We start from the raw sequence: 25924 nt of genomic DNA, 5'->3' as shown, positions 1-25924 counted from the left end.
TTCTAAATCACAATTTTCTAAGACATTGTTTCAGTGTATTTTTATTAATTGGTTTTGAAATTACATTACAGTGCAATTAGTTGTGTTAGTACCTTTTTGTATTAATATTGCAACCTTAATTGGAGTATCAGGGTAATCAACAAATACTTCTTAAGTCACGTCAATATACTAGGTCCTGTGGTGGTTGTTAATGATACATATAGTCTCTATTAGTTCCTTAAGGTGCAACCCCCAACAACTCTCTCTCCCCAACTTCCTGGGCAATCATTGAAAATTCTGTTTTATGTGGGTCACCTTCTAATTTCAAACCCCTGATTTTAAAACTTCTCTACTTAGGCACAAGACATATTCTCTCAGCATAGTATGCATGTGAACGCTTGCCTGATATTCGACAGTATCTATCTGCCATTATCAGTTGAGTGAGAAATACCTTATTTTTTCCTCTCTTTTTTTTAAAAATGAAAAACCAAAGTGAGTTGTAATTAGTAGAACTTTGGAAAGTAATTAATATAACCTTTTTTTCCCCTGTAAAACATTTCCCCCGACTCCCCTTTACTCCTGATTATCTTCTATGAGTTCATCTGTTTAGAGGAAGCACTCATTTTGGATTTGTTTTCACTTACTTGATTTATTGCACAGTGCTGATTTGGACTGTGGAAAAAAAAGGTTGAATGAAGGTATAATGTTCTCTGATGAATCTCACTAAAGCAGTAATTGGTTATAAGTAATTAAAAAAATACTATCCTGAGAATATAACCTGGGCTGTTTCCTTCAATTCAGCAATGTTGCACAATGGTGTACCGTAGATGTTCACAGGTTATGATTGCTGTGTCACTGCCCATTAGGTGGAGAAGTGTTTCACGTTTCCTTTTAGTATCTTTGTGTATGTATCCTTAAAGGACAAGAATACCAGTCTACATTTAGACCCTTCTGTTTCTGTAGCCAACTCTCTTGCAGTCAGTTATTCCTTGAGGACTTGTCCACGTTAAAATAAGTAATTACTTAGTCAAATCACTTTTTGAGGTGTGTAATTTTTATTGCAGTGGCACAGAAACATTTTTACAGGCTAATGCATAGAAAAATTTGTTTTGAAAAAACCATAAACTTAATGTTTTGTCATTAAAAAAAGTCTGATTTTCTTACTATTAAAGATATCTGGCAACAATAGTTCAGATCAGATAGTACTTTTGAATCTTATTATCTAAGTGATAACTTTTAAATTTTTATGAGGGAAAAATCCTAGAGCTAAGAAGTACAGATTGGTGTGATTTCTAAAATATCTTTCTCTCCTCTTCCATCCATATATAATGTCATTTCTGCCTGCTTATGAGGTGTTACAGCTGTCTCAGAATTCAGAGGTATAGTTGTCTCAGAATTCAGAGGTACAGTTGTTTCAGAATTCATTATGCTAGGGCTCTCTAATCATCCCCTGCAGAGTTATAAAATAAAAAATGTTTTTTATATCTTAAAAAAATCAGATAATTTCCTATGTAATCTCTCCTCCACAATTCTGGTAGTATTTTCATAACACTATTTCACACATTTGCCCTAGAATCGGTGGTCTTTCTGTAGACATTCCCAAGGTGTCTCTTAGTACTGATCTCACGGTGTTGCCATTCACTCTCACTTAGACTTTAACAATAGCTAGAAATACTGCTGGATGTTTAGATAGCACCTTCTCTCCCCCCCTAATTCCAAGCTGACAATAGTTGGTACCTTTCATTAGCATTAAGGTGCTTTAGATCAAATTCCCATTCTTGTAAATGATCTGGAAAACTATTTGATGTTGAGACCCAGCTTTTAAAACATTAATATAATATTGTCTTTTGGTACATAATAATGCCATTGTCATATACAAGGACAAACGGGGTGTGATGAATACTGTTACTAAATAACAGTGACCTATTGTTGTCAATGAAATGTGATGGTAACTGAGAAGGGAGCCAAAATTCCTAAATACCTTGTGTAAGTCAGGAGCTGTATCTGTAAAGTAGATTCATTTAGGTTATCTAATTGGTTAGAAATTTATAGAAACAAAGGAAACCATAGTTAAATTTTTACTTCAGTGGAAGATTTTGAAAATCAGTTTTATCAAGAGGTTAGTTTATCTGTGAGATAGGACTAGTAGTTTGTGATTGATGTTCTTGGAGGATAATGAGCTTCCCCTCCCACCCCTGTATGAATAGCCCCACCCTGGAAATCTGTATGAGAGGGACCTGTCTGTTTGCCTCTTCCAGTCCTGTGATGATGGATTTTTGCCCACATGGTTGACCAGCGTGCTAATTTGTTCACTCAGCTATTTGCTTCAGACTGTATCAAATTTCCCCTCATTTTTCCCTTCCTCAGCCTTCTCTGTAATTCCTTTCCTAATAACCTCATCACAACAAGTGATTAAGCCTTTCTCTTGTCTCTGATGAGCTGAATCAGAGTAAGTGATTGATGAAGTGCCAAGTTCCAAGGACAGATAGACATCCTCACATGCTGAGGCTCTCTTTGCTTTGGTCCTCACCCTCATGGGGCATTCATACACTGCTGCTGTTGACATGTGTCTTTACATGAATTTATGGCATCTTCAGGCAACCTCTGAATTCCTTAAGGACAATGATTCTTTTCTCTATTCTCACATTCTTAATCCTCTTGTGCAATATAGACTTGATTGAACTAGTGGATCTTGCCTTGGCATTGAACATTTACATGGAGTTTAAGAATATGGAGTACGAATATTGGGATAGAGTTAACTCCCAACCCTTAATTCTTCACCTCATAGGTTGCTTTCCCTTTAATAGGCCCTTTGCAAAAACCAATTTTCATGCCTGAGCCAGGGTGAGACTTATTGACCATATGTAAAAAGAAAGAATATGTGTGTGTGGCTAATTACGAATTAGTAAACAATTTGAAAAGAGACATTCATGTTCTTTTCGTCTCCAGGAGTCTTTATCATCTAATTGGATGCTCAGAAAGTATTGAGATTGAGGCGGGTGGGTGGAATATATGCAAGAAAGAGAGAAGTGATTATGGGGGAAAGGATTTATCTAGCAGATCGATGTTAGAGCGGGGAGAGAGCACGATTAAGAAACAGGAAATCTGAGTGCTAGTGACATCTGTTTAGCATCTTTCACAACCGGGACTTTTTAAAAAATCCAAGCTACAAAAAAATAATTTTCGCATGACAATATGTTAATCAGCTTGCTTAAAAATCTTACAAAATAATGTCCTTTGTCTAATGATTTCATGTGACCTATTGGTGTGCCTTTTACAGGGACACAGTCACTATGCATGTGTCTGTTACTTCCACTGCACCCTACCATTTGTCACTTCCCACCTCCAGACAGCAGGCAGGACTATTTGTCTGCTTCAACTTAATATGTAAAATCTCTGGTGCCTGTGAATGCACTGGGGAAGGGTGTCGCTTGTCACATTTGATGCCTCATATTGTGATGGTATATAGTAAATTCTGGCTTGACTCTAGCCTTGTATACCATTTTAATTATTTTAGTAAGAAAAGTGGAACTGTGTCTTACAGTTTTTTATGCTTACTTTCTTTTTATATGTAACATGTATCAATATGCAAATATATAGCTTTTAGCAAAAGGGGGGAAGGATTATTCAGAAAACGAGTTAAGATCATTTGGGCTGGTCTCACTCATAGCAGGAATCTAGAAAACTTAAATAAGGGACCAGGAAAATGAATAACTATAAGAAAGTGAAAATCAAAATCAACAAAAAACTATGAACCAGAGACACTTTTTGGGGATGGGGGGGCGGGAGGGGAGGGATTGGGGTCAGAATGGGGGGTTGCAATTGTATGGGGAATATAAAAATAAAATTTATTATTTAAAAAAACAAAAAAGATCATTTGGGCTGTTTCTAACCATTGCCTATTAACATTGCATTATGTTTTCTACAGTACGGTTTTCATATATAATTTTAAAATGAAGTGGTGAAAAAAGTCTAATTTGGACTACGTATACTGTCCTTAACACCAAGGATAAAGGAAACATTTTTTCCTATTGGGTTAAATCATAAGGTATTTGATGCTTATACTAAATTAGTTAATTTTACACATAATCATTTTCAAGAACAGACATGGGATTGAAAGAATTCTAGTAATTTAATAAAGGAGCAATAATAACATACAGAGAATACATAGAAATGTACATCTTATCAGATGATCTAACTTTTGGCAATATGAAATTAATAGCAATAAATGTATTTTAATTTAATTGTTGTGAAAGAGGATAGAAGTGGCAGAGTTGGGAGAAAGGGTTACTGAAGAAAGCCACAGAAGGAGGATACTGCCAGTACAAGCAGAAACCCCCAAGACAGATGTAAAGTCTGTGATGAATTAACTGCAACATCCCATATCACAGTTCTTTGCACTTTCACATTGTGATCATGGTGCTCATTACAAAACCCTGGCATGTTGGCAGGTGCAGTTATACTTTATAGACAGAGGAATTGAAATTGACAAAGGCTTAACAACTTGCTTAATGTCCATAACTGATTAATAACAGAAGTGTATTTCGAACCCAGTTCATCAGACTGCATCCCTATTTTCTCTTCTCTACGTGACTCTGTGTCTTTAAATGACTGAAGAGTTAGATGTCAGTTTGCCCTGCCTTGTTCCACATCTCCCATGCTCAATCTTGATTTGTTTATCCCATCACTGATTAATTTGGCTTGTTAAATTTACCTGCACTGGTTTTACTAGATCACAAAAACACAGAATTAATTTTTGATAGTGCTTAACATATTAAACATGAGCAGAATCTGATTACTGGCCCCGATAGTGACTCACATTTTGTAATGTGTACCTGATAATAGGTGCTTTGAAATAGGTGCCACGAGATCCACCACTGTTTACAGTAATTTTTGTAAAAAGACACAAAGATATGTGTTTATGGAAACTAAGACTGAGACCCAACCTTTGTCACCACAGCCCTCAATGTACTAGGGTTTGAACTTCGGTTTTTCTGTCTTCAAAGCCCTTGGCTCTTTTCCCTTATAAATAAGTTCCTCTCTCCACCAATGTCAAAAGCTTTTTGGATCCTGAAAGTTAGGGGTCAAAAGATACAAAATGATCTGCTTCTGTCCTGCATTCCACAAATGAAATTTATAGTAGATAAATTCACCTTCTATAGTAGATAATGCACGTTCTCTAAATCCCTGTGTTGAGATTGCCATTTTTTTGTGAGGAAAACCACAGAAGTTCTTAAGGGTATTTTTTTCACTCATTATTTCAATGGGGGGATGAGGTGAAGACTATTAGGGCTTTTCATATCTGTATGTTAATTGTAATATCTTACCTGCTCTTTCTTTATAGTATAAAGATGCATTTATGAAAGCAAATCCTGGCTACAAATGGTGTCCTACTACAAACAAGCCTGTGAAATCCCCAACACCCACTGTCAATCCACGAAAGAAACTGTGGGCCTTCCCATCTGACTCTTCAAGAGACCTGCCAAGCCCCAAGAAAGCAAAAACTGAGGAAATGCCTCAGCTTAACTTTGGAATGGCTGGTGAGTTTAAATACTGTTACATTTCTACCTGTTTTTTAAGGGGTGGGGGCAATATATTTAAGCAGCATTTTTAACAGTACAAAGTGAGAATGGAATAAAATTGATGAATAATATGAAGCAATGGCAGATACATAGCATATATTAAAGCTTCGGAGTATGACATACATAGATTGTGTAAAAAAGTAAAAGGTATATATGCTCAGTAGTAGATTAATAGAAACATACGTGAATTGCCAACATTGACAGTATGGAAAAAAAGAGCAAAGTGAAGATAATCAGGAACTTAGGGAATTCTGTAATGTAACAAAATAGTTTACACGCACATATACACAAGCTATCCCAGTAAGCACTTTAGTTACAAGGATGCTTGAAAGTCACAATTACATAGACCATCTGAGGATCTGAAACATGGAGTGCAAGAAAATGAACAACTCCATCACAATCTGAGATGGATGTTGACAGCTGTGTCTCAGGGAGAATTCCCATCCTGCCCCCTCCCACCTTCATTCCTGAAAGTGCCAGGCCAATTTAAAATTCCAGATGGTCCCATTTGTTATGGGACTTTAAATACTCTTTGGGTGGTAAAGGAATGCTAAAGCCTTTATTACCATGAAATAAAGTATTTATATTCACCCTGCAAGGGCTCTATCTTCCCTGGCTATTGCAGTTTGGTAATCAACAGAGGAATTTGCCAGGGTGAATTTAGGATGGAAACAGTGGTGTTAAACTATAGGGTTCCTTTTTCATTATTTCAAACAAGTTTTCTTCACATTTAGAACAGTGAACCATGTGTAACATGAAAAGTTTGGGAAAGGAGATTGAGCAATATTGTGATGACACTTCATTTTTATGTAGTAGCCAATAGGAGCATCATATACAGATGCTAAGAAATGTTGTCTAGTATAATGACAACATTCTAGGCAAACAGAGTCTTCAGGTGATGGCTTGTAGGTGACTGTAGTGTAATTCTAGGTAAACCCTTCCAAATGAAGCTTCTACATATCCCAGAATAATCAAGACATAGAGATCTGTCTTTGTTAGCTTTAACCCAGTTGCTATTAGTCTTGGTGAGTTCTCTGGAATTTCCAAGTTATATCAGAGTATTTTCTAAAATATTTTATTATGAGACCAAAAGAGGATATATGAGTGATTGACTTCTCATTGAGTTCCTTTGATACTCATTTGTCATCCTTTACTTTTTTCTCCTAATTTTAAATTATATCAGTCTGTTAGGTTTTCTGGCATCACAACTGCTACCTACAGCCAAACAATAACTATCAATGAACTGTAGAAAGCCATGAAAGCTGTCTCTTTGTGGCACCATTTCTGATAGTTTATTAATCTACCTTTTACCTAGAAATTGAAAGCACAACCTCGACTTCAGTGAGATATTTACAGGTTAGCTTTTAAAAATAGTGTTCTTCCATGTAAAATGTAGGACAGAAGGAAAACACTTTCCTCAAATTTATCACATCCTGTAAGGGCCTGTGTTGAATACTGGTGATCCGTGATCAGCCCTTGTTAAGCTTGTGTATAGTAGAAAACATTGGTTTGATATTTCTGTTATGTGCCTTTGAACACAAGAAAAACAAATTAATTGGCTTTTACTTGTAACGTGGTGCTTAGTTTTTTTAATATAGAGGCTGTTACAGGGGTTACAGAGGCCAGTTTAAGCTTTTCGTCAGCATGGATAAATCTCTTTTGTTTGTGCAGTAGTCCTTGTCATAACCCCTTTGCTATTTTGAATACCCCAAGATAGTCAATTATTTTCAAGATGGCAATGCTGCGTAGAATTTAATTTAGTACAGACTCAGTGATGGGAAAGTATGCTATTTATGTAACTATATTTTTATATTTTTAAATAGTATATGTAAGTGTAAATTAATATAATTGATGGAGGATGGTGATTTCTTGGTCTGTGTTTTAGTATATGTATAGAAACATTGTAAAATTACTTTAGATATATACTTAAATTATTATGTTAAAGTGTGTTTCCATTTTACTATACAATTGGAACCAGCACATTTTTATCTTTATTATAAAGCATTCACTCAGTCCTCCTGATCACTACAAAAGTATTGACAGCTACGAAAGTGTTGACAGGTACGAAAGTATTTAGCTGTCCCCAAAACCAAATCAGACTTTTATTTTCTGTTAAATTAATTCCCCTCTATTGATTTTTATTTTTAAATAGATTTGTGTTTATTTTAATCATCAAAAAAATTTTAGTTAATACTTTAGTAAGGATGGAATCATAAAACAACAAAGAACTTCGTTTCATCAAACCAGCCAGTGTTCCTAAGTATTCAATAAGTCTGTCTCCCTTTGTGGCTACCTTCTAATTTCTAAGTATTTCTTGACCACCCTATCATTTGGTGACATCTTTTCTTTTCTAATAACCTCTTTTTTTAAATACCACTTCAGATTCTTAATTTTTTTTTAAATTTGACTGTATATAAGATGTGGTCAGACTTTCTGCATGATTGAGACAGATTGTATACAAAAACGTGCTTAAGGACACATCTTTAAACTAAGATACCAAGCTAGAAACCAATATAAAGAAGAAAAAAATCTACATTTCATCAGGTAACATTATTCCTAATCCTTGTTTTTAATTGTAGAGAGATTCTTACAATTAAAAATGCATTATTGAGGACCTGTAGAAGCTAGGATAAGCACTGAATTAGGTGTTTTTTTCATTACAGCTCTGAAATCCACTTCATTTACGACAACTTTAAAGGATATAGGTTTCTTATTGTCTATAATACTTTCTTTGCTTAGATATAAACTGTTATAAATATACCACTTTGATGCTTTTATTTTATCTTACTGTTTCTTTTGATTATTGAAAGAATGAAAACAAAGACCTTAGTAATATAAAAAGGATTAATTTTAAGTCTTAGTTATATCAAGCAAGGTCCTGATTATACCCCTAAGATTGAAAGTGTCAGAAATACATCATTGTTTATTGTTTAAATTATATTTCTTTTTAAAAGTTTTGACAAAAACATGATTTGAACAAACTCACTAGATTTTAGAGATCTATTTTTAAAGTTTCTCTCTGTTCTCCAGATCCTCTGATAACCTGGTTCTTTTTATCAGCCTAGATTTCACATGGCAGAAATAAGTCTCTTGGAAGACAAACATAAGCACTCTTTTCTTTAAAAAAAAAAAAAAAATCCATCCAAACTCCACTCATGCATTAAGGAAAGAAGCATCACATTATAGATAATTCTTGTTTAAATGGCTATAATATTGACAAAGTGCTATGATGTTTTATGATGGGACAGCAGTGAAATTTAAGACTCACAGAAGTGTGAGTACTAAATACGTAAATGCCAGCCAGGTTATTGCTACATATGTATTGTTAAGGAATTTGAAAGTTTTCTCTAAAAAGTTTTAGATAATTCTGTTGAGTTTTTGATTGATAATCTTTGTAATAGTTTTTTTATACTCTGGATCAGACATCATGCTTGTAAATTGATTGTTTGCTTTTGACTTATTTAGATCCTACTCAAATGGGAGGCCTGAGCATGCTGCTTTTAGCTGGGGAACATGCTCTTGGCACACCAGAGGTAAGCCAGCACCCCCCCCCCCCCCCGCCCCAGTCCCTCTACTTTGCTCATGACAGGGGTTGAGAACAGTTTCACTGTTTACAGCTCATGAACAAACTTGTAATTTTTTCCATTAGGATCTGTGTGTGCGTTATATTGTGCCTGGAGTCTGGCTAAACCCGAGAGCACAGACACTGGTGCAGATTTTGAGGAACCATGAGGCTAGTAGTTAGAAATGCAATATACAGATCATTAGCATTTTTTTACCATGACTGTTTCATAGGTCTGTAGAGTGGGTCTTATGATTCATTCCTTTACTCAGTGACATTCCTTCCTTTTGTGACATTCTCATTTAGATTTGCAAGTGAAAATATGAGAATTAAAAAGCATGAAACTGTTGATCTATTATAGTATGCGAATAATTTGAAACTGAAAATCAGGAAGCATGGTGTTCTAAGATTGTTTCGTTATTTAAAGTAGAAAATGAAAAGGATCCAGGCCCTCATGATCTTGGTTTCATGTTCTTTTATTCCCTTGTGTAGTTACTGGACTGTTCTTGCTAAACATTTTTAGATATAATTTTGCTCTGCAGGTAGGAGCAGTTAACCACGTGTAATTTGCATTTGTGGAAGTCCTCTATTTTCCAGACCCATTTAATAGAGGCCAGAAGAATTAACCTGCAAGTCATGTTATTTTACCATACTTAGGGACCTGAGATGGAAATTTTTCAATGCCCAACCTGGGGATTGTTGAGGATAATAATGCAGTCTGCTCAATTTTATCACATGTATATATTTTTTACTTGATTTTTTTTAAAGTTGGGACTATGTCATACATATTACAGTTGAATCCTAATCAAATGGTGACTTTAGAAGATACTGTGTAATATAGTTACATCACAAAAGGGTTTTTTTTTTAGTTTACACTCATAGTTTACATAATTGTTGACATTTGTGATTTAACTTCATTTTGATTCCATTCAATTCAGAGTTGCAAAAACCAAAATTTGTCAATTGGTGTGCTGGTAGTTATTTACATTGTATTAATAATCTTCAGCTAAAAAAAAATAAACCTGTCACTTTGTACTTTTGCATAATTATTCAGCATGTTTGTACTTCCTAAAACAATAGCAGTCTGGACAACAGTTCATTTATAACACATGGTGGCTACTGAATAGAAAATGAGACCAACTCTCACTTGGGTGTAGAGTAGCCTAAGCATGTTTCAAAAGGTGAATGTTGGAATAATAATTCACACTTGACCTTTCCAGAGTCTCACTCATGATTTCCAAGAATACACGCTAATGTCAAAGTCAGCACCATCTTTTCTAACAAATTAGCTTATAATGGTGTTTTTCTTCCTGAGATTTATTGGCATTCTTTTTAACTTTCAGAAGCAGATATAAGCAAGTAAGAATCTATAAAACTTAACAGATAGATGAAAATGCTAGTCAAAGAAAAGAATGCTTTATTTTTCCTTTGCTTAAAGGTTGCTTCTTAGGTTCCTTCCAGTGATTTTTCTCCCTCCTTTTAAGAACAGCTGAATTTTAGACACAAGCAATTTAAACAATACAGTGGTTGACCTTTTATTTCTGATGAACGTTAACTGTTTTGAGAATTCTTAAGCTAAGGAAACAAAGCTAAAAGATTCAGAGAAGGGGGTCTATGTTAAGAAGTTTCCAGCAGTTCAGTTCTTAAGAATCATTTCTAAGAACACAACTCTTTCTTCATATTCTTAGACATCTCATCTCACCAACAGCCCACTATTGAAAAGAATCTGAAAATTCTGAAATAGTAAAGCAGTTTTAAGTTGTATACAATAGTGCTGTCTCTAAATAAATTAGTTGGAGGGTTCATGTCACATACGTGAAATGTCACTTTGTTTAGTATCAATAGACTTCATTTAGTATCTGATTTTCTATGCAGTCTTACTCCAAAATGTGGAGATTATCATAGAACTTTAGGGGCTTATATACGCAGGCAGATGATAAACATAAGACAAATATAGTAAGCAGGCACTTTTATTTCCCTAAGAAAATTGTCAGGATAAGGAGATAAGAGGAGAGATACAGAAATTTCATACTTCTGACATTTAGAACAATTACTGTGAAGTCTGTTTATACTATTAGGTAGGACCAGTCAAATAAAGTGACATTGGACAAAAAATCCTGCCAAATAGAAGGTCTAATCATAATGACTTTTTAAAAAATTATTATTTTTTTTTTATTTTTTACATCATTTTTCATTTTTAAACAATATTTGCTTCCCCCACCCCCTCACGTGTAGTCCCCATAGAGTTTCCTTCCCAAGTGCACCATCACCTCAGTCCCCTGTGCTCCTCCCTCCCTCCCTCTGATCCCTTTCCCTCCTCCTCCCCTGCGGGATGTCTCTGATTTATAATTGTCTGTTTTTGCTTTGTTGTGTTTAGTACTGTTATTATTTTTTTACACTAATGTCTTATTTGGTTTCCCTATATTCTCGCTATAAGTGAAATCATCCGATATTTTTCTTTTTCCTCTGGCTTATTTTGCTGGTGGAAGTGCAAACTGGTCCAACTACTATGGAAAGCTGTCTGGAGGTTCTTCAGTCTACTAAAAATGGAGCTACCAAATGACCCCTGCAATTCCACTCCTAGGGATCTACCCAAAGCACACATGACTTTTTCAAATGCCATGAAAGAGGGGGCCTCCCTGGTGGCACAGGTGGTTGAGCGCAGCCCTTTGAACCTGTCCGCAGCCTCTGCAGTGCCTGTTCAATCCCCGCCGGCTGCAGAGCAACCCACATAGTGCAGCAGACCTCTCCTCTCTCGCCTGCTGCTCCCCTTAGCAGTGTATTTCGTCAGTCTGCCTGTTCTGTTCCCCACTCTGGCTCTGGTGAATCCTCTCGCCTTCCCGCACATCTGGCCTGTACCCCAGTTCTTCTATAAATAAATAAATAAACCTTTTAAAAAAAATAGAAATTCTAGAAATAATTTTCAGGACTAAAAATCTCCTATACTGTGTCTTTTGTTACTTACTTTAATAAAAATGTTAAAGCTAAGTTAAAATTTAACAAATAAGCTAGTGATACTATTCACAGAGTTAAAGAGATGGTATTCAACATGTAAATATGAACAATAAGGATGACTATGGGGAAGGACAACATTCATGTTACAGACCAGGAAGTCATCTTGGCTAGAACAGAAAGGTTTGAAGAATAAGGGAAAATAAAAATTAGATAGAATAACCATAGCTGAAAGAAAGATTTGAAGGGATCCATATTACTTGAATAACTGAAGACAAACATCAAATATATGGGAAGTACATTTTGTTGGAACCAATAGACAGTAAAGTTATAATTAAACCACTTTTTTTCTTTGCCTTCCATTAATAATAATACCTGCTTGCTTCTAACTCCCAAGACAACTATGAGGATTAATTAAATAAAACCTTAAGGCATTTTTAAATCTCCTGAAATGCATTCTTGTAGGTACATAAAATTATTGCCATAAATTATTCTAGGTACTTCATACTTAACTTGAACGCTTAAATTATATCAGGAACTAGTTCTATAGGCTGCATTATCTTCACACAGAGAGAGAGAGAGAGAGAGAGAGAGAGAGAGAGCGCACGAGAGCACGAGCGCTCCTTGTCCATTGAAAGTTTGTAGGAATTTGCAGTTTTTATCTCTTTCATTTTATAGCTGAGTAGTATTCCATTGTGAATATATACCACATCTTTATCCACTTGTCTGTTAGTACTTAGGTTGTTTCCAGTTCATGGCTAATTCAGATATATCTCTTTGAATTGGTGTTTTTGTTTTCTTTGGTTAAATATCCAGAAGGAGATAACTGGATCATACAGAATTTCTATTTTTAATTTTTTGAGGAATCTCCATATTGCTTTTCGTAATGATTGAAAATTTCTATTCCCATTTCAGAAGTTAAGTCTTAATTCTCATAACAGTGAGTTAATCCATACTATGAGTTAAGTCTTATTTCCCTCATAAGTAAATATTGAACCATTAGGTGAGAAAACAGTGGCAGAAAAGGGTTAAATAACCTGCCCAAGATTGTGCAGTTGTGAAGTGACAGAATTGGGATATTGAACCCAGAAGGACTAGCTTTAGTCTTCATGTAGTATAAAGGGGCCTTTGTGGTTCAGCCTCCACCCACTTGACCTCAAGTTGGGTCACTACTTTTATGGTGTTCTGTGCTGCATCCTTATGGGAACACTTCATGAATGCTTCTTGGGGGAATCAGGCTCTGTGCTAAGCACCTCCAGTGATTATCTCATTATATCCAAGAACCCTATGATCTAAGTTTATTGTTATTTTGTTGTTGTTATTGTCCTCCTTATTTCATAAATGGAGAAACTACACTACTGAGTTTAAAATAGCCTCTCCACAGTTTCCGAGCAAGGAAGTCCTAACAGTGGGGTTTAAACCCATATATTTTCCATTAAATGATGAGATAGGTGACATCGGAGGTAAGGAAAAAGTGGTTGTAATCAGTATTTGTTAAGTAATGATTATGTTCACATTTTAAACTGAGTTTTAAATAAACGTAAACAACAGGGTTAAATAAAATTGAAGTTTTCATCTTTATTATAATATTTGACATCAGTGAAATGCAGGAAGTTATTTTCTTACCTGTTGGTACATGAGCTAGTTTGTGCATTTTTAAGGCTACTACACTTTACTACTCCTAGGTAGGTGCTTATTAAATTCATTGAATTCCAGTCCACCCCCATCTCGTTAAAACTTTTATTATCTTCTTGTAGTTTTATAAGTTAATTTTTTTTCTTTTTATGTGAGGAAATCTACTGTATTTAAATTTTACATTAATTAGAAAATGGGCTCTTGGGGCTTTCTCTCTTTTGGGATAGACACCGCCCCCATTTGTGTCATGGTTTTCTTTTCATTTTGCCTGGAGCTGCCTCTCCCCAGCCTAAGGACTCATTCTCTACCATCTCTGAGCAGTGGGGCTCAAAGCCCAGAGAATCAGGTCCTTTTCCCAACTTGATTGCTAGGCATCTATCTGGAATAGTTCCCAGATGGCACTCTTCCCAGAATAGTTCCCATCATGGCAATGATGGAATTATATCGACTCCTGTCTCCCAGAAATGATGGAAGGATAGTATAGAATGTGGGCAGCAACTGAGATAGGCTAGAAAGAGGAGGATGGAGATCAAGAAGATGAAAGAGAAAGGTGATTATTGCTGCTGCTGTTGAGAGCATGCTACATACCTCTTTTCTGGAGAATGCACTCGATTGCATTCTGGTTCCATGGCATCCTGTAAAGAAGGCATGAAGGTAGTAAGCATTGTTATTTACTTTAATAGGTGAGGAAACTGAGGCAGAAAGATGCTGTGATTTGTCTTATCAGCAGTTATTTGTGGAAGTATCCTGGTGTGTGTTCTGGTCTCTCATGCAAGTGCTCTGCCACAGAGCTCATCGTGAGAAAACCCGACTCACAGTGTGAAGTCAGTACCTGGTAGCCCTTCTGCCCTAAGAAAAACTAGAGACTTAGTAGTCCTTCCAGCCAGCTGACTTCACATGTATTCTGATTTGGGGGAGCACTCGGCTTAATGCAGTGTTACTTGGTTATACTCCCCAGGGTAGCCCAGACTTCTTCCCGGCTGTCGCCCAGTCCGAGTGTGAGCTAGCCAAGCGCAGTGCTTTAGTACTCGGCTCTCAAGACTTAATCTAATTTAGGTCTAATTAAGAGTTGCTTCATTTTAGTCCTTCAAAATGTTTTGAAAGACTAACTTGGATGTAATATGTTTATGTTTAATTCAGCAGTTTAAACTCAAGTTCATTTTAGAGCTTCATTTAACATCTCATAGTAAATGTAGATTAAATGGTCATTCAGGTACTCTTGTCACAGAGTGATACATGATAGAAGCTGCCAACTATAGGAAGGCTGGGTCAGACTGGACTAGGCTGAGAGTCAGTTCATTGGGCCTTGGAGTCATATAAGATCTTTGCACTCCAACTCTGAAACAAAATGCTCCACCCTCAAACCCTTTCCTCCCACAGAGTACAATCCTTCTTCACCTCCAAGCCCTCTTCTTCAAATTCCTCATTTTATAAAAGGCTCTAACCTATCTTAGAAATACGGCAGACCTGACCTCCTTCCAAAGAACTGCTGGTACTTAGCAAATGCCATTTCTCATTTAATAGAGGCCCCATACCTCAGCTGATTTCCTTAATTTTCCAATTGGTCTTCTGCCTCCAGTCACTCCCTCGTTAGGGTCATCCTGTCCTCCAGTGACAGTTACCTCCCTGCACATTTCTTCACCACTGCTCTGACTACAAACCTTGATTAGGTCCTCATTGCCTTCTACCTAGGTTCCAAACTTTTTAGCATAGAATTCAAATTTCTCTCAGTCCAAATCACTTCCCACTACACTCCCAAGCATCTTACTATTCATCCACACTGGAAAGTCATTGTTTCCCAAGCACACAATATACTTGTTTGCCTCCATGCTTTGCCTCCTGTTATTTCCACAACTCTGATTCTAGGCATATCTCAGATGCTGCTATCTTAACTTCTTCCACCCCTCCCCAGAAAAAACGAAGGCTGCTTCTCCGTCCTTCCACAGGCTCTGTAATCTTCCATTATTATGCACTTAAGTTCTTAATATGTGCTACTGTAATGCACAATATTGCACAGAAGTGAAATGTAATCTGCTCAAAAGCAGTCTTTGTCAATAGGTGCTTGTTGAGTATTTGTGGGAAGAGTGGGTAATCCATAAATGTTTATATGAGCAAGAGCAGTAGTATGTAGCTCAAATACAGCCAATGCACTTAACCCCTGTTGTTGAGTAAGTATTCATCACAGTCCAGATGCTTGAGGCTGTGTCTTGTACTGTTTGAGGTAGGAATGCACTCTTGATAAAACCTAACTTATACAAACCACTTATAGTGCATCTAACTGGCTTAATCTTGTTATATCAGGAGACTGGATCAAGTTTCTATCTCTACAGTTTTCAGAAGTGCCGAAAATACTACTTCATCGCAATTCTTAATTACATTAATCTTTTTCCTTCCTTGGATTTTTAGAGTTATAGCTAAATCAAAGGGAAGATTAGATGTAAGGGAAGTTGAAGATGAGGTTAACAAAACTGCTTTTAAAATCCCTTTAACTATTTTCTTTCTTGGGTATATAGCAACACCTAGTGGCCTTATGGGTTATTTCAGAGACTCATTCTAGAAGCAGCTTCTTGGGTATTTTTCTCCTTTTATTTAATCTCCGCTTATTTGGTATCTTTTCTCTTAATTAATGATCAATATCTTTGGTTCTATATTCTATTAGAAAACAGTCTGGCTCTAGCTTAGGAATGGTTGTCAAGGGATTATCCATAGAAAGCATGTCCCATCTACTAAATAAATAAATATATATATATTACGATACATAAAAGATTAAGATATATATGTATATCTCAGGATATGTACAAAGATACCCACTTAAATTGGCATTGTATGCCTTATTTATCAAGCACTCAAGAATGAATTTTACATGATTACATTTTACATGTCATTGAACCATTGTTATATTTTGAGATTTTAGAAGGAAATATGTCTATCATGGTATCACTTGTATTTCTGCCTTTTAATGAAGGATATCCTTTGTAATTACCCTTATCTCAACAATTTAGGATTATAGTTATAAGTTTTAATTACTGCATTGAACTGATGCCTTCAGGGGAAACTTTGGGACTAGTTTGCCCTACTTTAATTTGCTTGTTATACATTATATTGCTTTATAAAACATTTGCATCTGTTCTATACAGTTTTTCTGTCCTTGTCTCTTCTTGCTGCTGGCCTTGTTCCTTTTACAATCCTCTTCTTATCCCTCATCCTGATCTCTCTTGATTTGCCGCTTCTGTTCTAATGTGATTATAGAATCAGGTTAACCGCATAGTTTAGTACCCATTTTTCTTGGTTCCTAATTTTGTGTTATTTTTCTGTGTTATACTTCACTAAAGATGTGTGTTACATCCACAGTACATTAAGAGTAAGTAGATTTTTGAGAGAGGATCTCATCCAGTGGAGTAAAATGCATAAGTTTACTGATTCTGTTACTGCTTCTGTAACTAGTGGGCAGCCTTTGTTGTGTGATTTCTGGTCATTGAGATTCGTCATACTTACAACAAAGACACGGAGAATCAGGCCAGTTATAACAGGTATTCATTGTGCATCTGCCTTACAGTCAGGTCCATGATGAGCATAGTGCACACATAGACTCCTTTGATTGCATAGGGAAATTGATAAAATGTGGGCAGGATTATTGATAATGCATTGATAATTACTCACATTTGAGTTCTCATTCAAATAAAAAGTTTTATTTAAGAACAGATCATAATGAATTACAGAGGGTCTTCCATGTCACTTTTTAAAACTTTATGACTTGATGAATAGCTATGGCCAAATCATCTAAGAGGCACATAAAATAAAGTTGACAAGTTGACTTTCTTATTTTTTTTTAAAGATTGATTTATTTATCCATACATATAAGAACCGGGGTACAGGCCAGATGCAGGGGAGGGTGAGAGGGTTCACCAGAGAAAGAGCGGGGAACAGAACAGACAGACTGACAAAATACACTGCTCTGGGGATCGAACTGGCTCTGCAGAGGCTGTGGACAGCTTCATAGCCCTGCGCTCAACCGCCTGCGCCACCAGGGGAGGCCCAAAGTTGACTTTCTTTTTATACTTAATAAGAACTCTGATTAAGTCAGAGGATAACTAATCTCATAAGTGGTAACCATTTCTTATACATTGTGGGAGCTGAAACAAGAATACATATTATATATACTTCATGCAATATAACTACCCTAAATGATAATACACTTAATTGTAAAATCTTTTATACATTTCTGTTATGTGTACAACCTATCATCTTATTAAAGTTTTGTAGACACTACAATTTTCATTTAGTCCTAGTCTTGATTTTTAATCAAATTTTGATTATTTACCAGGATATCCAGGGGTAAGAAACACTAGATTTCTTTATAAGCAGAGCAGTATTGAATAATTGTTTTCATTACTGCTAAATTACAATGGGAAAGACATTATTTTGTATAAGTATTTCTTCCAAGAAAGGAATTTTTTTGGTGGCTAGTTACTTCAGGATTAGTTGTCCTCCTTTTTAGTGTGTCTTGTGTCTACTTGGCTTCAAATTCTGGGGAAGTACAAGCATGATTGGGCCATTTGGCACACCACTCCTCCATCAGGTGACAGCAAGGGACTGAGGCTTGGCAGCCAAACCGCAGGGGGCAATTTAATTGAAGTTGCTGCACCTTCTCGATGGAGCTTATCACTGGGAAAAGGTGGCCTAAAATTTACTCTTTCAAATCCAAAGGTGACAATTAAAATTTCAAATGCTTACTCCTGCCCAGTGGCCTGTGACACTGTTAGAGAAACACATCTTTAATATCTAATGAAGAGGTTCAGTGAGAAAGTCTTTTTAGGAGCATAACCTGGCTAACTGTCAGCTCTTCCCATAGGATTCAACCATCTATATCATATACAACTATTAAAATTGCATTGGAAGAAGTTTAATACAGGAAAATTAATGTTTGTTGAAAAGGAATATTCTGCAACTGTAGTATAATACCTACTTTTCTTGCAAAGTTATCTACATATGAAACTGGAAGAACATACATGGAATAGGAAAATCCGTTATCTTTAGGAGGAGATTGTAGATGATTTTTCTTAAATATTTGTCTTTTCCCCCCTCATATTTTCTACGGTGAACTTGGATTATCATCAGAAATAGATCATTAAAAAGTGTTTTGCACTTGTGTTTTTCTCTTAAAGCAAACATCACTATTTCCCTACGACTCCCTAACCTTGACATTCAGGAAAAGAAAGAAAAGGAAAGGAACAGTCATTTGGGGTTTAGAAAACATGTTGCCTTCTTTTAGTTACTCAACAAATACTTGCTGAGTATCTACATTGTGCTCAGGCAGTGTTGAGGATTCTGCATTAAACAAAGCCCCTGGAGAAGATGGACAATAAACAAATACTTATGTCTCTTGATAAGTGCTTAAAGTCATGTTGTAAAGAATATGGGGATTATTGAATGTTGAGGAGGGGAAGTGTCATTTGCCTGTCTGGTCCTGGGTTTCATCATTTGTCAAAAGGGTTAGATCAAAGGAATAATGAGATCCTTCCTTCTCTACCATTCATGGACTCCTGTGACTTTTGAATTACAGTCAGCGTCTTAAGTGCTTATGTCACCCAAGTGCAAAATGGGTCAATTTTAACATTGAGGTAAAAGAGGAAATGTGAATCCTGAGAATTCTTAATAAATAGCAAGAATTAAAAAAAATGACTTTTGTTACTGTAAATAGCGATTGCAGATGAAGATAGTAAGGCATTAAATGTCCAAAAGAGTAAATAGCACAAAGAAAAATATACATTAGAAAAGATGCTTCTTTTATGTAAATACTAACCTTTCTATTATTGGTACTTTGTGTATAAACACGTGAAAACAAGAATTTTACTTTAGTTTTGTAGTTTTTCCCAGAGGTTCATATAATCAAATCTCATTTGTGTTTCCCTGTGGTAGGATAAATATAAAACATTGGGGGACACACAGAGCATGGAAGAAGTGGATTTTCTTTGGATTTAGTAGCAGAAGACTTAAAAGATCAAAAGGGCTTTATTGTAGAAATTTCTCTTAGGTGAATATTAGCTTTTCTAAAGTGCTTTACCTTATCCATCTCCTATTTATGGCATTATTTAGTAGTTGCATGGCCTCTTGTGTAAAATTTTGCAGAATATAACTACTTTTTTCCACAGTATTGTCTCAAATTGGGGGAATCAAAACCATTCTTTCCTCAAATAGAAACATTTTAGGTGGCATTTATCTTCTGTTACCTTGCAGAACTATTCTTGTGATGTCTCATACCATCTTATTTTGTTACAGATATCCTCTGGCACTTGCAGGCCTGATGTTTCAGAATCTCCTGAGTTGCGTCAGAAGTCACCATTATTTCAGTTTGCCGAGGTAATATATTGCAATTCATCCTTAATGAGGAAATTGGAAGTGAGTTTAAATTTGGACTGATGACAGTAACATAAAACAGTGAAGAACTCTACTTAGCTCAATTAGCCATAAATGGGTAAAATAGAATTAAATTTTAGAAACGTTATTTTTGGAACACCACAGTCTCTTAATTAAAGAAAAACTCTATGTGTATAGAAGCTTATATTACTGTGTCATACTAAATATTATGCTTAAGCCCCATCACTAATTTTTATTCATGGATAGTAAAGTATATAAAATGAACTATTTTTAGAACTTTTGTCATTTATCAGGTGGTAATTTACCAACTGTTAAAACAGAAAGCAGAATCACTTATGGTTATTGGCTCCACATTCCTTGTTATTTTTTTAACTACACTTTCACTTTTTCAGAATTAAAACTGTAGCATGACTTTGGCAGCTTCCAAAGTCTTATGTTTTGTGGCATAACTCAATATGGTTATAACATTGCTTACAAAAGATGATGTAGAAAAACCGCACTATCTTTGATTTCAAGTCTAAAGGTCATGACTGCTTCCCAAAATATCATTTAATCCTAGACTCTAATACAGGTCCATCATTGATGGATTTTTTCCTAAAATTTAAGCCTCATGGCCTTCCTTAGTCATTTGAATGCTTCCCCAAAAACCAAAAAGTGACTTCCAGCACTGTCATCCTATTATATACTCATTGTGTTACGCTTTTGCAGGAGGAAAGCATATTTTTAGTTTCTACTATTTTTCCCCTTTATTGTTCTTACCTAGTGCTTTTCAACATTTTATTGGCAAAGCTACTTTTCACACTGGCATATTAGGCAATTCCTTTTAAGACGTTGTTTGTAATGTGCCTAAATACTTGCTGGTATCACCAGAATACTGTATTTATTTTGTCACATGGTACTCTTATCTGTTGCTTTCCTTTCTGCCCTCTGTAAGATGTGCAGGAATTCCCATTACTATTTTTTTAAAGACTCTTTTTTTTTTTTAAAGATTTATTTATTTATGCATACAAGAGCTGGGCTACAGGCCGGAGGTGTGGGAGGTGAGAGGATTCACCAGAGACAGAGTGGGAAACAGAATAGGCAGATTGACCGAAGTATACTGCTAAGGGGAGCAGCAGGCATCAGGAGAGGTCTGCTGCACCATGTGGGTTTCTTCTGGCCGGCCGGGGATTGAATTCGTGCAGCAGAGGCTGTGGACTGCTTCACAAGTTGTATCTTAACCCCTTGTGCCACCAGGGAGGCCCAGGAATTCCCGTTATTTTGCATAGTGTGTTCAAGCATTTAATATAATGAGAATTCACTTTGCCCTTCCTTTTCAGTAGTCATTACAGATGTATTAAATGATATTTAGTCCCAGCTTTCCTCAAAGATGCTTAACCTATGATCCCTAAACCTATGAAGACCTAATGAAAACTCTTAATATTTCAGGTGAAATTTTGGGTATATTGGCATATGTACATATTTGTGGGTTCTACAGCATAGCTAAGATTAGGAGATCCTTGATGCTATTTAATATCTGTAGTCTTATAGTTCTTCAGGAGCTCCTTGTTCATGTAACTAAATGAATATCTCCTTAATCTCAACATCAATTTTTGAAAACAGTTTTTTTTTAGAAACTTGTGAAAGCTTTTTGAGAAGTCTAAATGGCTTGTATCACTGGTTCTATTTTGTTCATTGATGTACTTCTTGAAGAAATATCAGTTGTATTTTGGCACTTCATATTATAAGAACTGTCTATTTTTTTATTTTATAAAGGGTTGTTAGGAATGAAAAGGTATATATGACGTAAGACCTACCCAGTTTAAAACTTCCAGAATTTGAGGGAAATCCTCAGGTGTCATATTTGTGGTTTTTCACACTTGCACGTGGTTGTCATTTGAATTGGTTTCACTGATAAGGCTTGTTCTACAATTTACCCTCCAGTCTTCAGAAACACTTGATTCTTTGTCATTCATGATTGTTGGTTTACATCTAGATTATTAAATAGGATCTGGGGAATCTCTTTTTCTTGTAACTGATAATCTAAAAATGTCTGATTCAAAAGATAACCTTGAACTTAAATTGTTCCTCTAATGACTTCAGCAGAGTATAAAGTCAGTAATTTCATCAGTCTTTCTCATCCCTAAATACTACTTTGATACCATATTGGTTTTCTAACCAACTTAATTTAAATGAAAGGATAAATGATTTTTGTGATTGAAGAGCTATGATTAAGGTCATTTATTGCTTAGTAACTACCCTTTCATGCAGTTGGTAAGTACGGTTAATTGAAGAAAAAGACTTTTATGGGATTGGAAATAGTTGAATCTGTAATGTCTAGACTTTCTGCTTTTGTTACTCACTTTCACCATGTTTTGTAACTGGACAGAAGCTTTGTTTGCTTTGGAACCAAAATTGATAATTAACCTTGTTCTCAAAACATCCTTGGAAAGTATTTCCATGTGGCCCTCAGAGGAAAGTTTTAATAAGGTTACCATAATTATCAAGTAGAAACAAAAGGCTTCCTAGTTGAACCAAGTGTGGTGTGGCACCATTTCTCTCCACACTCAGATACCTGAAGAGTGTGTTTGGAGGGAGGGTTCATATGGTGTTATAAAAGAAAGAAATGATGTTCATCACATTCCGTGAACAGTTTCTTGAGTTCTGGTGCCGTGCCAGGCAATGTTATTCCATCACTTACTTTCTTCCTACTATAATCCTGTAAAATTGAGATGATGATGATAATAATCATCATCATGTCAATTTACAGATGGGAACAATAGATCTCAGAGATATTAGCTGACTGCCCTAGGTTATGTAGCTAGTGAGTAACAGAACTAAGATTCAATCCCAGATACCCTGACCCACATCCGCATGCTTTTCCAACACTGTTTCACAGCTGCCTATAAGCAGAGAACAGCTTGGGGAATGTGGGGGAGTGCTGTAGAGAAAAGAGTGCCTTTACGTGCTGCCTCTAGCTTTTAATAATATTTTAAAATCACTGAAATAAGAAAATTCATCTCTACAAGTCCCCTCAACTGCTGTTTGATACATACCTGGTACCTTAACAAGAGCTAGAGAAAATAAGACAAACTCAGTCATTTTGTTCTTTCCAATCATGTTTTTGGAAACATGGCCTTTGTCTTCCTTTATCATTTATACTGCTTTAAGAGGGATTGAGGGTGATGACTCATGTCTTAACCTTTATCGGTGTCTACAGTAGAAATATATGGAGGAATCTATTAGTCTGATACGGGAAAATGTCCTTGTGTATTAAAAATTACTTGTTTCCTTTTAGATATCTTCAAGTACATCCCACCCTGATACTCCTTCAAAACAGTGTCAAGCATCAGCCTTGTTTCAATTTGCAGAGGTATGGCCTTTTTAATTTTTTTTAATGCTTATGGGCTCAGAAAATTGAGTTCAGGAAATATGTGAATGGAGTTTTAATAACGTATATTGAACTTCAGGCATGCTTCTTGCCATTACTAACATAATACGTGGGACAATACTTATTGCTTTTTGCTACTTTGGCTTTAATCATAGTCAGATCAGTTTCAGATTTTATGCCATTTTATAAGCATCATTAAAGAGTTCGTTCAGAATAGACACTTCCCAATAATTCATTTATTTCATTTTACCTTTTTTAAATTTTATTTTAAAAGCTTAGAAAAACTGCTGTTGGTTGAGCGCTGGGTTGCGAAGCTGCCCGCGGCCTCTGCGGCGCCGGTTCGATCCCCGGCTGCTCCCCGGCCACCAGAGGAGGGTCCCACATGGCGCGCAGACCTCTCCTGCCGCCCGCTGCTCCCCTCAGCAGTGTACTTCGGTCCTTCTGCCTGCTCTGCTCCCCGCTCTGGCTCTGGTGAATTCTCTCACCCTCCCGCGCTTCTGACTGTACCCAGTGCATGTATAAACAAAAAAACAAACAAACCAGCAAACAAATAAATAAAGCATGCCTCTATAAAAAAAAAAAAAAAAAGAAAAAGAAAAACTGCTGTCAACATGACTGCAATAGCATTCCAATTTATTACATTTTTCCAATAGTGAAATTAGGTGCTGTAATTCATAAATAACTCCCATGGAAAAGGCAGTGGTGAATTCAACCTGTTAAATCATCAGTGCTTAGCTTTTGATGTGATATAGCTTCAGCCAGTATATTTTTATTAGTGTTTAATCCCAGGCTTCAGTCAGGTCTTGCAGGATCTTAGATTTCTTTGGTTTGTCAGCAAGAGAGAGCATTTTCTTGGTTGGTATGATGAGGAGGCAAATCTGATATGCTTGACTTTGCCACAAAATCCTTGGTCTCAACCATATGCTCATTTCCACTGAGCAGTACATGACAAATAAGAAAGTATATACAGTTCATGAAAATAAGATGCTGTCAGCTGTAGGCCTTTCCTATCTTTAAAATTCCAACCAAAAATGCATATCATATATAAAGCAGTTTTTCATAGGGTTGAGAGAAAACGACGAGCAGGGCCGTTCTGTTTAATATTGATGTATTGAATCATTTTGGTTCATTTGAATAAAGAGTTCCGCATAAATGAAATGTAAAATGATATCCTTTTGGCAGGAGAAAATCCAGCATCTTACTTTGAAAATGAGAAAAAAATTACTTTCAGTGCTTACTTTAAAGAAAAAAATTCTGCTTCCTCTTAGGCCATTTGTGTCAACCTCCATTCATTGGTCTGCTTATTTGTTAAACTTCTCTGCCCGATGTTTGCTTTAGTGGTGAGGGCTATTCTGTAAAGCTGGTAACAGAAATATCATGTAATACTATCATTTTAGGGGGAACAATTTGCTTGATGAATCGAATAAATTAAGATTTTATTATAATTTTTCATTATGATAAACAGGCTGTTATTTTCACTGTCTGGGGAAGTAGTGTTTTTTAATACTTACTTGGTTTCCTCCAGTTAATGACATCCATGTATATTTGATAGTAATAGTTTTTTTGAGTTAAAACAGAATTTTGGCATGGTAACGAAATTATCTTTTAATGATTCCTGAGACACTCCCATTCAACTTTTTAGAAACTTTGCTTTCAAAACAATTTATTTTCCATATAACTGTAGCATGAATATTAGAAAATTAATGACTCATCTTTGCCATACCTGCTATTTGCATATGCATTAACTACTGAGAGCGTGCAACTTAATTTAAAATGTCAGAATGGGATATCTCAGCTGCTGCATTTCTAGTAGTTATCACCACTCAGACTGTGATTGTTAGGTAAACAATTCCATCTTTAGACTTATTAGGAGCTCCTGAAGCGGTGGATAACTCTGAGGGACCAGTTTAATGGTGTAATAGTTCCTGTCCTGTGATTCTGAAAAATAAGATTCTGTGTCTCAAACTAATTTGTCCTTGCAGCTCAGCATAGTTACTCATCAAAAAATGAGAAGGATTTCTTTCCTGGGGAAGAAGAGGTCTTTTCTTGGAAGTTGTTCAGGGAGATGTTTCCATGTGTCACTCCTCTACTATATGGCACTTGTTTCCTGAGGATATTTGGGTTTTGACTGTGAAACATAAAAGATTTGAGGAAACTTAGAGAAATTAATTTGAAAAAGTATTAGGAGTTATTCCAAGGCATTGTAACAAAGGGAAGAGTACATAATGGAAAAAAATACAAAATAAAATGTTTTCACTAGAATCAAATGCAGTCCCCCCTCCTACCTCTGTATATTATTTTTCCTTGTTATATTTTGCATAGGTTGATAATATGAGCCCCTTTAATTATTAACTTCCAGTCACTTTTCTAAACTGAACCAAGAGAACCCCAAATTTTAATCTCAACTATCTTAAGACCTGACCATACTGTCAGCCCAGTACTAGGCTGACTTATTCAAAGCTAAAT

At 35.9% G+C, this 25924-nt stretch overlaps 1 protein-coding gene across 9 annotated transcripts in view; it reads left to right on the top strand.

The window, feature by feature from the left end:
* BBX (BBX high mobility group box domain containing) overlaps positions 1 to 25924 on the top strand; it is a 267523-nt gene that overhangs the window by 188585 nt on the left and 53014 nt on the right. For all 9 annotated transcript variants that reach the window (XM_054700626.1, XM_054700631.1, XM_054700630.1 and 6 more), the window contains 4 exons: positions 5324 to 5519; positions 9027 to 9094; positions 19990 to 20070; positions 23366 to 23440. In XM_054700626.1, coding sequence (XP_054556601.1) covers positions 5324 to 5519; positions 9027 to 9094; positions 19990 to 20070; positions 23366 to 23440 — 420 coding nt within the window. The remainder of the gene's footprint in view (positions 1 to 5323; positions 5520 to 9026; positions 9095 to 19989; positions 20071 to 23365; positions 23441 to 25924) is intronic.

The sequence above is a fragment of the Talpa occidentalis genome, unplaced genomic scaffold (genome assembly GCF_014898055.3).
Source record: "Talpa occidentalis isolate TD23 unplaced genomic scaffold, MPIMG_talOcc4v2.1 talOcc4.4, whole genome shotgun sequence".
Lineage (NCBI taxonomy): Eukaryota > Metazoa > Chordata > Mammalia > Eulipotyphla > Talpidae > Talpa > Talpa occidentalis.
Note: the sequence above shows the minus strand (reverse complement) of the source record. Positions and strands in the feature narration are given on the sequence as shown.